At 37.5% G+C, this 13,898-nt stretch overlaps 1 protein-coding gene across 1 annotated transcript in view; it reads left to right on the top strand.

Moving 5' to 3' along the window:
- LOC135147913 (uncharacterized) overlaps positions 1 to 12,142 on the top strand; it is a 55,002-nt gene extending 42,860 nt beyond the window's left edge. The window contains exons 2-3 of the mRNA XM_064081967.1: positions 9,024 to 9,436; positions 12,107 to 12,142. Coding sequence (XP_063938037.1) covers positions 9,024 to 9,436; positions 12,107 to 12,142 — 449 coding nt within the window. The remainder of the gene's footprint in view (positions 1 to 9,023; positions 9,437 to 12,106) is intronic.
- The last annotated feature ends 1,756 nt before the right edge of the window (positions 12,143 to 13,898 follow it).

The raw sequence follows: 13,898 nt of genomic DNA, 5'->3' as shown, positions 1-13,898 counted from the left end.
AGCAACAAGCGTTCCGGTCTCAAACGAAGTCAAGAAGGAAACTACAAGTTGCTTCTAACCGAAAATGAATCTACAAGTTGTTTTCAACTTCAAACGAGTCTGGACTGAAGCTACAAGTTGTTTCCAACTTCAATCTAGCCAATTGTTAGATATAATTGATGATTACTAATGTTCTTAAAGTTTGTTTTAGAACAGGAGTCATCAGAGTTTAAGCTGGAAGATGATCAGAGTTTAGTAAAGTCTGACCAGAGTTTGATAAAGTCTGATCAGAGTTTACATAGTCAAGACTTGTCAGAGTTTACACGTGGAAAGAGCTCAGAAGCGGATATACTTCAAGGAAGGATAGAAGCTGAGGAGTGATTTGCTGACTATGGAAACTAAACAGAAAACTGGAGCAATCTTTGATTGATAGATTTATTAGCTGATTTATAGGATATCAAATCAGAGATTGATTTGTAACTGTGTCTATATAAACACAGATTAGGGTTACTCTATATGAGTTGAGTTATCGAGTACATTGTTAAGAACCCTAGCAGCTCTTAGTGATACAATATAAATCACTGAGAGAGTCTTTGTAACCATTGAAGCTTTGTGAATAAGAGTTTATTGTTTTCAATCTCTCATATTGCTATACTGTGATACAGATTGTGCTTACTATATCATCTTATATAGTGAGTTAACAGGACCTAACAAGTGGTATCAGAGCCAGCTCTGTTAAGATTACTACAGTGAGATCTAATCACAATCATGTCTGAAAATCACAAGCTTCATCCTTTAGAGTTCCAATCCTTAAGGCATCTGAATATCCAGTCTGGAAAGAAAGAATGATCATATTCTTAGACTCTGTTGATCCAGAATACCTTGACAGGATCTATGATGGACCACATATGCCCACCAAGCTCTCTGTTGGGCTTGCAGATGAACCTCAGAAGATGGTTCCAAAAGAAAAGAAAGATTATACCCCTGAGGACATCTTGTCAATTGGTAAAGACTCTAAAGTGAAACACCTTCTGCACAGTGCCCTTGATAATGCAATGTCAAATAGGGTGATTGGGTGCAAAACTGCTAAACAAATCTGGGATGCTCTGGAAACCAGATGTCAAGGAACTCAGGCCATTAAGAAAAACAGAAAAACAATCCTTACACAGGAGTATGAGCACTTTGACTCAAAATCTGGTGAGTCCTTGACAGATCTGTATGACAGATTTGTCAAACTATTGAATGACTTATCTCTGGTGAACAAGGAATATGATCTTGAAGACTCAAACCTCAAATTCCTTCTAGCTCTTCCTGAAAAATGGGATTTGAAAGTCACCACAATAAGAGACAATCTTGATCTTGGAGAAATGTCTCTTGATGATGTTTATGGAAGACTGAAGACTCATGAACTTGAGATGGAGCAAAGGAGCAAACGTCAAGGAGGAAAATCAAAGTCTGTTGCTCTAAAAGTTCAAGAGGAGGCTGCTAAAAGCAAGGGAAAAGCTCATGTCACAAAGTCTGACATTGAGTCATCAAACTCTGATGACTCAAACTCTGATGTTCCCTCAGACTCTGAAGAAAGTGATGATGAGATGATGCAGTTAGCAGCATTGATGGTGAAAAGCTTCAAGAAGTTGGCCTACAAAAAGTTCAACAAAGGCAAAAGTTTTTCAAGGAAAGACAGAAACTCTGGCAGAGTTTATGATAAGAAGAACTTCAAGAAAAATGAGGGCAAGGAAGGGAAAGCTGGAAAGGCTGACAAGTATACCTGTTTCAACTGTGGTGAAAAGGGTCACTTTGCATCTGAATGCAAGAAAGCCAAGAAGGAAAAAGAAAAGGCTTTTATCACCAAGAAAGGAAACTGGACAGATACATCTGATTCAGAGGAAGAAGTCAACTATGCTCTGATGGCAAACACTGACAACAACTCTGAATCTACTGCAAAGGTACCTCATTCCACTCTTGCCTTTGATACTGAAGATATAACTGAGTTAAGATTGTTTCTTAAAACTTTGCATATCAGCTTTAGAGATCAGACTTTAGAAAATGAAAGATTAAAATCTGAAACTCTAAGTGTAAAGAAAAGGAATGATTATCTAGAAAAAGAATTAGTGCAGATGTTGGAAGTTCAGAAAGAAAGAGATGATGCTGTCATTGTCAAAGATGAATTATTAAAGAGGTATGCATCTCTTCAATCAGAACTTGCTAAGGAAAGAGACATTATTAAAACATGGACTAATTCTGGCAAAACTACTCAGGATATCTTAGGTAGTGGAAACTGGAAAAAGGGACTAGGTTACACTGATAACTCAGAAGCTGAGTCATCAAAAACAGAGTTTGTTAAAACTCAAAAACCTAAGGTTAAACCTGTTAAATTTATTGCTGAATCCTCAAAGTCTAAACAGAGTAGATCAAAATCAGAGATTAACAACAATTTAAAATCTGATAAGCCCAAACAGGTTAACATAGGACTGATGACTCAGAAACAGCTTAAACATAAGCTTAAAGAGGTAAAGTCTGATGACAAAAACAGGGAGCCTAAGAAAAATAGAAATGGCAAGATTGGAATAGACAAGAGTAATAACTACATGCCTATTCCAAATGCACCTAGGAAGACATGCCATAACTGTGGGAATACTAATCATCTTGCTAATTTTTGCAGGAAGAACAAGGACATTAACTCCTTACCTACAAAGTCTGGAGTTAGAAAAAGTAGTATTAGATATAAACCACAAGATCCATGTTTTCATTGTGGTAGTTTATGGCATTCTATTTATACTTGCAAAGAATATCATAGTTTGTATTATGATTATTATCAATTGAAACCTTCTTAAAGGTTAATAAAAACTCTGCAAGTACAAACTCTGTTTCTAGTACAAACTCTGTTACAAAGTCTGTTAGCTCAAACTCTGAAAATAATAATAATTCCGCTGCAAAAGCTAACAAACTTAATAAGGCCAAGGGATCCAAGCAAGTCTGGGTCCTTAAAACTAACAATTAGTGGTCTTTGTGATTGCAGGGCAACAGGAAGAATATCCTAGTCTTGGACAGTGGATGTTCAGGACACATGACTGGAAATAAGACCCTGCTGTCAGAGTTTGTGGAGAAGGCTGGCCCAAGTGTTTCTTATGGAGATGGCAACATAGGAAGGACTCTGGGATATGGCAACATCAATCTTGGAAATGTCATCATATCAAATGTAGCTCTTGTTCAAGGGCTAAAACACAATTTACTCTCTGTCAGTCAAATCTGTGACAGAGGATATCATGTTGATTTCTATGAAGAACACAGTGAGATAGTGAGCAAGTCAACAGGCAAAGTGGCTGTGATCGCTCACAGACATGGGAATATTTATGAAATCCACTTGCCTACAAACTCTGAAGGAAAAGCAATCTGTTTGTCTACAAGAATCTCTGCAGAAGAAAGTTGGAAGTGGCACAAGAAACTCTCACATCTCAATTTCAACTCCATAAATGAGCTTATAAAGAAAAAGCTTGTGAGAGGACTTCCTGAATCACTACTCACATCTGATGGATTATGTGATTCATGCCAAAAGGCCAAGCAGAGAAAGACATCTTTCAAGAGTAAGACTGAATTCTCAATAAAGAAACCATATTATCTTCTACATGTTGATCTATTTGGACCAGTTAATGTACCATCCATTGCAAGGAAGAAATATGCTCTTGTTATTGTTGACGAGTATACCAGATACACTTGGGTATATTTTCTTCACTCTAAAGATGAAACAGCCTTACATCTGATGGATCATGTGAAGCAACTGGATCATGGATCTGAAGACAAAGTAAAGATCATTAGAAGTGATAATGGAACTGAGTTCAGAAATTCAACAATGGAAGACTTCTGCAAAGAAAGAGGTGTAGTGCAACAATTTTCTGCACCTGGTACACCACAGCAAAATGGTGTAGTTGAGAGGAAAAACAGGACTCTTATAGAAGCTGCCAGAACTATGCTTGATGAGGCTAAATTGCCTACTTATTTCTGGGCAGAAGCTGTTCAAACAGCTTGCTTTACTCAAAATGCAACCTTGATTAATAAGCATGGCAAGACCCCATATGAGATGGTGAAGAAAAAGAAGCCAAATCTGAAGTACTTTCACATATTTGGGTGCAAATGCTTTGTATTGAAGACTCATCCAGAACAGCTTACCAAGTTTGATTTAAAAGCTGATGAAGGCATTTTTGTAGGTTATCCTCTGACAACAAAGGCCTTCAGAGTCTATAATCTGAGAACCAAGGTGATCATGGAATCCATACATGTGTCATTTGATGACAAAAGAATCATGGGATTAGCAGATATGGATGATCATGAAGAACTGCATTTTGAAAATGAAGGAATATTCTCTGATTCAACAAACTCTGATGAACAGTCAAACTCTGACTGTGACCAAAATACAGCAAACTCTGGTGAAAATTCACAAGTTCATAATGATGAAGCACTTGTTGAGGGGGAGCATCAGAATGTTTCAGACACTACCCAAGACTCATCAGAGAATGCTGACTCAAACTCATCAGAGAATACTGATTCAAACTCTGATAGCACAAATTTAGGGGGAGCTACAGAGAATAATCAACAGAATCAGGAGAGCCTGGATCAAGGGGGAGGATCCAATGATGAAAATGGTCAACTTCCACATGCTAGGAAGTGGACAAAATCTCACACACCTGATTTAATAATTGGCAATCCAGAAGCAGGTGTGCAAACAAGGACAGCTACAGCAAATGAGTGTCTACATCATTGCTTTCTGTCACAAACTGAACCTAAGAAAGTGGAGGAAGCTCTTCAAGATGCTGACTGGATTCAAGCAATGCAAGAGGAGCTAAATGAGTTTGAGAGAAACAAAGTATGGACCCTAGTACCAAGACCTAAAGACAGATCCATAGTTGGTACAAAATGGGTGTTCAGAAACAAAACTGATAGTGAGGGTGTCATTACAAGGAATAAAGCAAGGCTTGTGGCAAAAGGGTATTCACAACAGGAAGGTATTGATTATGATGAAACATTTGCTCCAGTTGCAAGATTGGAGGCAATTAGAATCTTTCTGGCCTATGCTGCTCACAAGAAATTCAAGGTATTTCAGATGGATGTCAAGAGTGCTTTTCTGAATGGAAAACTGGATGAAGAGGTATATGTTGAACAACCTCCAGGATTTGTGGATCCAAAACATCCAGACTATGTCTGCAGGTTGGACAAAGCACTTTATGGACTAAAGCAGGCTCCAAGGGCATGGTATGAAACTCTGGCTCAATTCCTTCTTGAAAGTGGATTTACTAGAGGTACCATAGATAAAACCCTGTTTTATTTGAATCATGGTAATGATCTGCTTTTAGTTCAAATCTATGTTGATGACATTATTTTTGGCTCCACTAATGCTAAACTCTGTCAAAGATTTGCCAAGCTCATGCAGTCTAGGTACCAAATGAGCATGATGGGGGAACTCAGCTATTTTCTGGGTTTACAAGTTAAACAGACTGAAGATGGGATTTTTATAAATCAAGCCAAGTATACCAGAAATCTTTTGAAGAAATTTGGTATGCAAGACAGTTCAGCTGCAACTACTCCTATGGCAACAGCAACCAAACTAGACAAAGATACTGGTGCATCAGTGGATATCACAAACTATAGAGGAATGATTGGATCTTTGCTTTATCTGACTGCAAGTAGACCAGACATCATGTATGCCACATGTCTATGTGCAAGATTTCAGGCAGATCCAAGAGAGCCTCATCTGATTGCAGTGAAGAGGATATTCAGATATCTCAAGGGAACCACATCATTGGGATTATGGTATCCTAGAGAATCAGATTTTAGTCTAATTGGATACTCTGATGCAGATTTTGCAGGTTGCAAAATTGACAGGAAAAGCACAAGTGGGAGTTGTCAATTTCTGGGTGGAAGACTTGTTTCTTGGTATAGCAAGAAGCAGAAGTCCATTTCAACATCAACAGCAGAGTCAGAGTATATAGCTGCAGGCAGTTGCTGTGCTCAAATTCTTTGGATGAAGAATCAACTGTTGGACTATGGGTTATCCTTTTCTAAAATTCCTATTTATTGTGATAACCAAAGTGCTATTGCTATGACAGGAAACCCAGTTCAACATTCTCTGACAAAGCACATCAGTATAAGATATCATTTTATAAGGGAGCATGTGGAGGAAGGAACCATTGAACTTCACTTTGTTCCTACTGAACAGCAGCTAGCAGATATATTCACCAAACCACTAAGTGAAGCAACCTTTACTAGACTGGTGAATGAGCTAGGAATGATATCAGGAACTGAGTAAACATAATGGTCAGATCTTTTTTATTTTAAATTTTCAAATTACCATATGTATTGCTCACACATTGGCCATGATATACTCTAATTGTTAAACTCTGATGACATTCTCTGATGATATACTCTGTGTGCTATACTCTGATAATATTCTCTGATCGTCATTCTCTGACGATATTCTCTGATATGTGTAAACTCTGAATCTTGATTAATGATCTCATTCTTATTTCTCTGAGACAACCAACCTGTGAAGATCTTATGAAGCATGATCTGAATTAGTAATCATGAATCTCAGTTAAGTTCTTTAATCTTGATCTCAATTTTGTGCTACTATTTTACACTATATGCATATTGATATCATTGAGACTCTATTACTTCACATATCTTAATTATAAGTGAGACTGATTAATTTGCATTTTCTCTCAGTAAAAATAGACAGTGTTTATAAACTCTGATGCTTTACACACCCCTGGGAATAAGCATGGTACTCCTTTGAGATCTTAGATGTCTATATGACAGTGACTGGGAAGACCCAAACACTTACTGGTATTAAGTAATTGCCAAGATTTTATAATCTATGGTGACCAGTCACAATCTCTGATTACTGGAGAAATACTGTTGCAAAATTACACTTAAAGGTCGTGATTCATTTACACTGAAAAGCGTCCTTTGAAAAAAAAAAAAAAAAAGGGGGGGTTAGGTTATTTTGCATATTTCTTCATCAGAGTATGCCAATTGTCTATGTCTTGAGAGTTTAAATAAATTATTCTTGTCTACCTTATAATTACGAAATTGTGAAATTCTCTAGTCTCTGATTTAATATGCTAAATCACACACATTATTTCACAAGCACATTATTGAGCTATGGATTCTATGACAAACTCTGATTTATTGATGAATATTCTGAAAATTATGTCTTTATTCTGAGGTACTTAGAAATTTATTTTCTTTGATGCAAATCTCAGAGTTTAAAATTCGAGAGATTTAATCTTGATTTTTAAAATCTTGTACATTTCAGGAGTTCAAATATACAGAGAATGTGAAGAGAGTGTTCCAAACGGATGTATTATTAGTGGGTTTGCATGAAAAACATTTAATTGGAGAACGTGTAATCAGCATTTACTACTGCACATGTTTTACTGCGCTCATGATTATTACTCTCGTTTCTCTATCCCACTAACATTCAACTACCAGTTAAAATCTGACAGGTGTCCAAGTGAACAAAGAGCCCAAGCGTGTACAGCTAAACAAAATCTGAAGAGTTTATCATCAGATTTTATTGCTTTTTCTTCACTTTTACACTTAATCTTCATACACACTCTCTCAACAAACTCTTACTCTCTTCTCTCTGAAATTCAAATCTTCTCACACACATTTTCTCAAACACTTTTCTCTACTCACAATCTCTGTTATAATGGCAACTACTACATTCACCCATGCAGGTGTGGACTTTGTCCCCAATAACTATACAGCCATTCTTGACACTGCCGAAGCTCCAAGGGATTATCATCCCATGCAGCAATTTCTTGCCCAGAGTGCTATTGCTACAGCTCTTACCGCTCCTGCCAGACTCTCAGGAAGCCAAATCATCAGTTTTTGGAGGACGGGTAAGTACGACAATGGTGGTGAAAATGGATCACCATCAATTGTGTTTTCATTTGAAGGGGAGGAGTATTTTGTTACTCCAGCCACAGTCAGGGCAGCATTCAACCTACCAGAGCTTGACACTGCTTATGTCACTAATGGCGATGCAAATCTAAGGGCCATGATGACTGACTTGGGCTACTATGATTCTCTGGACAAATTGGGCCAATTGAAGCGTCCTGGCCTCAGGAAGGAGTGGAGTTTCTTCTTCGATTGCATAACCAGAGCCTTCCAGAAGAAATCTACCAACTGGGATGCAATACCCATGGACATGCTACAAATTGGGTATTCTCTGATCTATTCTACTAATTTCGATTATGGTAGATTAGTTATTAGAAATATTGGTGAAAGAATGCATGAAAATCGTAAAGTTGTCTATTTTTCTCGCTTTTGCCAATTATTGTTCAATGCATCTGTTGGAGAGGTAGCTTTTGATGATGAGATCAAACCTTTTAAACTGCATAAAAGGGCTTTCAAAGATCTCATCTCTAAAGATGAAAAGAGGCCAGTTCTCAGGCCATTACAGGTTCCAGCACAAATAAGAGAAAGACTGAACATACTTCCAGAAAATCAACACTCTCCAGTCTCTTCTCAAGCAGCCAGGACATCTGCATCCAAGTCCAAGAGGGCTGCAAAGTCTGATGCAGCCCCCTCCACTGCCAAAAGAACAAGAACCTCTGTTGCTACACAAGTTCTGAAAGCAAACTCTGAAGTGCCGACAAACACTGATGAGCCAGTAAACTCTGAGGCTCATTTAAACTCTGAGGCTCCAAACTCTGATATTCCAGTAAACACTGAAGCTGCTTCTCCTCAAAAGCAGAAAAGAAGAAGACTGGTTGCAGCCTATGATTATGATGATCTTGAACCTGCCCATGCTGTCAACTCTGAACCTATTCCTACAACAAACTCTGACCCTGTGCAGACCAGTCCTCAAAAGCCAGCTCGATTCAAAAGAAGGGCTCAAAAGCCTGCAAGGGCAAAAGTCCCAATCACTGAAATCACAGACTTCACAGTTGAGGAAGATCAAACACCATCAACTCCAGTTGCTGAACATTCTCAAGCTCTGATGGTGCTTCCTATCCAAGCTGTTCCCCTAACATCTCCTACAGCATCTTCTACTTCATCTGAAGTAGATGAAGAAATTATTTGCAAGGAGCAAGCTACAGCTGAAGCTGAAACAGCAGTGTCTGATCCCAAATCTCCCATATCTGATCATGGAACCCAAACTTCAATTCCTCAATCTCCAATGAAGATTCCTGAGGATGCCATTGTTCATGATACAGCTCCTGAAAACTACAGATCAGATACTGTAGTTGAAGAATCTGACAAGGTTGCAATGGAAGCACTACAGTCCCTTGCAATGACTGGTGCAGAATCTATTAAGCCAAACTCTGTTGCTCCCATTCCTGAGTCAGATAAAGCAAAGTCTGTTCCTGATCCTGTTCCAGATGCTGAGAAATCTACACAAGATGATACTGAGGATGATGACAGTTCAGATGATGACAAGGATGAAAATGATGGGGTCCCTCTGACACAACAAAAGTGGGAGTCTACCAGCCAGTATAATGCCAGGCTACAAACTCTGAACACAGACTCTGAGCCACTTCCCAGGGATCTTCAGGTTGATCCTCCAAATGAAGTATGGGATAAACTCTGGCTGAGCCACCAGCATTCTCTGGAGCCAACTAAAGCTGAAGAATTCTTATCTATGGCAGAGAATAAAATTTCAAACTCTGATGTTATGTCAAGCCTCAAAGGCACAATTCTCTATCTGAAGACATTTCATCCTGCTCATACCCAGACATCTAAATCAATAGATGGTCTAAGAACAGAAGTGGCTAATATAAAGGAGACAAATGACATGGAGAAGAAAAGGACTCTACTACCTCTGAGAGATAATGTTCAGAAGCTGGTGTCTGCACATGAATCTCTGGACAAGAGGATGACCATCATTGAATCAACTCAAGAGAAGATGTCCAAGCAGCTTGAAGCCATCCAATCTTCACTTTCTCTGATCACATCAATACTGATTCCTGATGAGGATGATGTCAAAAAGGGGGAGAGAGTAGCTCAAGTCAAATGCAAGTCTACTACTCAAACTCTGAAGAGAAAGAAGAAGGATGATGATGATGATGTTGATGATTTCACAAAGCACAAGAGATTTCAATCAGGGACTGGTGGAAGAGTTTCAAACTCTAACAGTCAAAAACAGTCTAAGCAAAGCACAAAGTCTGCTCCAACACATAATCTCACATCTGGATCTAAGCAAAGACCAGTGACTGGATCAGACAAACCCATGACTGATGAAGAGCTTGCTAGATTGATTTTTGAACAAGAAAATCCAGAAGCTAATTTGGATTTGGAGTTGATTGGTGCAGAGGAAGAAGAACTAAAGAAAGAACATGCTGAAGCAATAAAGTCAGGAAAAATCCAGAAACCTGCAAAATCAACTGCCAAACCAAAGGAAAAGGGGATACTGATTAAGGAAGCTACTGTTGCTGATCAGAGTTTACCAGTCAAAAAGGTATACTCTGAAGATGAATATACTTCCAAGGGTAAAAGCAAAGTAGATGAACATCTGGAGAAAGGCTGGGATAAGAAGCAGTTTACAATCTCTGACAAGGATCAAGTTGTAAAGGAAAAGAAAACAGAAGCTGCAATCTCTGACAAAGCTCATGTTGCAGAACCTCAAAAAGAAAGATTAACCTCTGACATAGCTCATGTTAATAAGGATGCAAAGAAGGACACAACCTCTGACACAGCTCAAGCTGTGTTCAAACCAACAACTACTCCACTAGCTGGATTTGCAAAGCCTACTCTGATGACTGAGATAAGCTTTGAAAAGGGTTCAATTCAACCAATCTCTCATCGTAAAGCAGGAAGAGATAAAGGAGGGCTGGGATCCAAATATGAAAAATTTGATCAGAGTATAGGATCAAGACCAGATGACCCCTCATCTCTCTGTGCTCCCAAGACTGGAGTATTACAAGAAAAAATGGATAAACTTGATTCAGTCCAGTTGGTAAAGAATGACAGAGGAGATAATATTCTTATCTACTTCATGTCTGATGGAACAGTGTTTAGAGTACTTGAAGCAGATCTCTATGCTAAACACTGGGAAGAATTGAGATATGTATCACACATATTTCAAATAAAGAACAAGTCATGCCAACACATCTCCAACCTGCTCAAAGATCGAATCAGAAGAAAGATGGGTATTACAGGAAACAAGAATGCTGGACCTTTCATTCCTAAATACTTCAATCACAAAGGACAGCTGGTTGAGATGAAGAAAAATTCAGCAAAAATAGTAACAATAGGTGGAATCAGAACTCTTGCATTCAATGAAGAGTCTGATAAAGCTTACAATATCAGGCTGGATAGAGACTTGAAAAGAAACAAGATCTATGATCTCAGAGCTGCAATTTATCAAACTGGAGTTTCAGATCCAGAGCTGAGAGAGATCAAAAGACAGATGATTACAGTACTTGAAGAAGCTGAAAGAGAACTCCTCAGAGGATATTTGAAGACAGCAAATGGTGTCTATGAAGCTAAGGAGTAAAGTATCTGTAAGTTTTAAAAGTTTTCTGTTATATAGCTAAACTCTGTTGCATTTGACTTATTTGTTTTGACATCATCAATTATCTGTTAACTTGCACATAACTTATTTATGCACAAGTTGGGGGAGATTGTTAGATATAATTGATGATTACTAATGTTCTTAAAGTTTGTTTTAGAACAGGAGTCATCAGAGTTTAAGCTGGAAGATGATCAGAGTTTAGTAAAGTCTGACCAGAGTTTGATAAAGTCTGATCAGAGTTTACATAGTCAAGACTTGTCAGAGTTTACACGTGGAAAGAGCTCAGAAGCGGATATACTTCAAGGAAGGATAGAAGCTGAGGAGTGATTTGCTGACTATGGAAACTAAACAGAAAACTGGAGCAATCTTTGATTGATAGATTTATTAGCTGATTTATAGGATATCAAATCAGAGATTGATTTTGTAACTGTGTCTATATAAACACAGATTAGGGTTACTCTATATGAGTTGAGTTATCGAGTACATTGTTAAGAACCCTAGCAGCTCTTAGTGATACAATATAAATCACTGAGAGAGTCTTTGTAACCATTGAAGCTTTGTGAATAAGAGTTTATTGTTTTCAATCTCTCATATTGCTATACTGTGATACAGATTGTGCTTACTATATCATCTTATATAGTGAGTTAACAGGACCTAACACCAATAATGAAGCAACAAGTTGTTTACATGCTTAAACGAGTCAAGAATGAAACTAAAAGTTGAATCTAATTTTAAACAACCGAAAATGAAGCTACAAGTTGTTTTCAACTTCAAACGAGTTAGGAATGAAGCTACAAGTTGTTTCCAACTTCAATCTAGCCAATAATGAAGCAACAAGTTGTTTTCCGGGCTCCAACAAGTCAAGAATGAAACTACAAGTTGATTTTAATTTAAACAACCGAAAATGAAGCTACAAGTTGTTTTCAACTTCAAACGAGTCTGGAATGAAGCTACAAGTTGTTTCCAACTTCAATCTAGCCAATAATGAAGCAACAAGTTGTTTACATGCTTAAACGAGTCAAGAGTGAAACTACAAGTTGATTCTAATTTTAAACAACCGAAAATGAAGCTACAAGTTGTTTTCAACTTCAAACGAGTCTGGAATGAAGCTACAAGTTGTTTCCAACTTCAATCTAGCCAATAATGAAGCAAAAAGTTATTTCCAGGCTCAAACGAGTCAAGAATGAAACTAAAAGTTGATTCTAATTTTAAACAACCGAAAATGAATCTACAAGTTGTTTTCAACTTCAAACGAGTTTGGAATGAAGCTACAAGTTGTTTCCAACTTCAATCTAGCCAATAATGAAGCAACAAGTTGTTTCCAGGCTCAAACGAGTCAAGAATGAAACTACAAGTTGATTCTAATTTTAAACAACCGAAAATGAAGCTACAAGTTGTTTTCAACTTCAAACGAATCTGGAATGAAGCTAGAAGTTGTTTCCAACTTCAATCTAGCCAATAATGAAGCAAAAAGTTATTTCCAGGCTCAAACGAGTCAAGAATGAAACTAAAAGTTGATTCTAATTTTAAACAACCGAAAATGAATCTACAAGTTGTTTGCAACTTCAAACGAGTTTGGAATGAAGCTACAAGTTGTTTACAACTTCAATCTAGCCAATAATGAAGCAACAAGTTGTTTCCGGGCTCAAACGAGTCAAGAATGAAACTACAAGTTGATTTTAATTTAAACAACCGAAAATGAAGCTACAAGTTGTTTTCAACTTCAAACGAGTCTGGAATAAAGCTACAAGTTGTTTCCAACTTCAATCTAGCCAATAATGAAGCAACAACTTGTTTCCAGGCTCAAATGAGTCAAGAATGAAACTACAAGTTGATTCTAATTTTAAACAAACGAAACTGAAGCTACAAGTTGTTTTCAACTTCAAACGAGTCTGGAGTGAAGCTAAAAGTTGTTTCCAACTTCAATCTAGCCAATAATGAAGCAACAAGTTGTTTACATGCTTAAACGAGTCAAGATTGAAACTAAAAGTTGATTTTAATTTTAAACAACCGAAAATGAAGCTACAAGTTGTTTTCAACTTCAAACGAGTCTGGAATGAAGCTACAAGTTGTTTCCAACTTCAATCTAGCCAATAATGAAGCAACAAGTTGTTTCCAGGCTCAAACGAGTCAAGAATGAAACTACAAGTTGATTCTAATTTTAAACAACCGAAAATGAAGCTACAAGTTGTTTTCAACTTCAAACGAATCTGGAATGAAGCTACAAGTTGTTTCCAACTTCAATCTAGCCAATAATGAAGCAAAAAGTTATTTCCAGGCTCAAACGAGTCAAGAATGAAACTAAAAGTTGATTCAAATTTTAAACAACCAAAAATGAATCTACAAGTTGTTTTCAACTTCAAACGAGTATGGAATGAAGCTACAAGTAGTTTCCAGCTTCAAT

Source organism: Daucus carota, chromosome 7 (assembly GCF_001625215.2).
Source record: "Daucus carota subsp. sativus chromosome 7, DH1 v3.0, whole genome shotgun sequence".
NCBI classification, from domain to species: domain Eukaryota; kingdom Viridiplantae; phylum Streptophyta; class Magnoliopsida; order Apiales; family Apiaceae; genus Daucus; species Daucus carota.
This window is presented reverse-complemented; position numbering and strand designations above follow the sequence as displayed.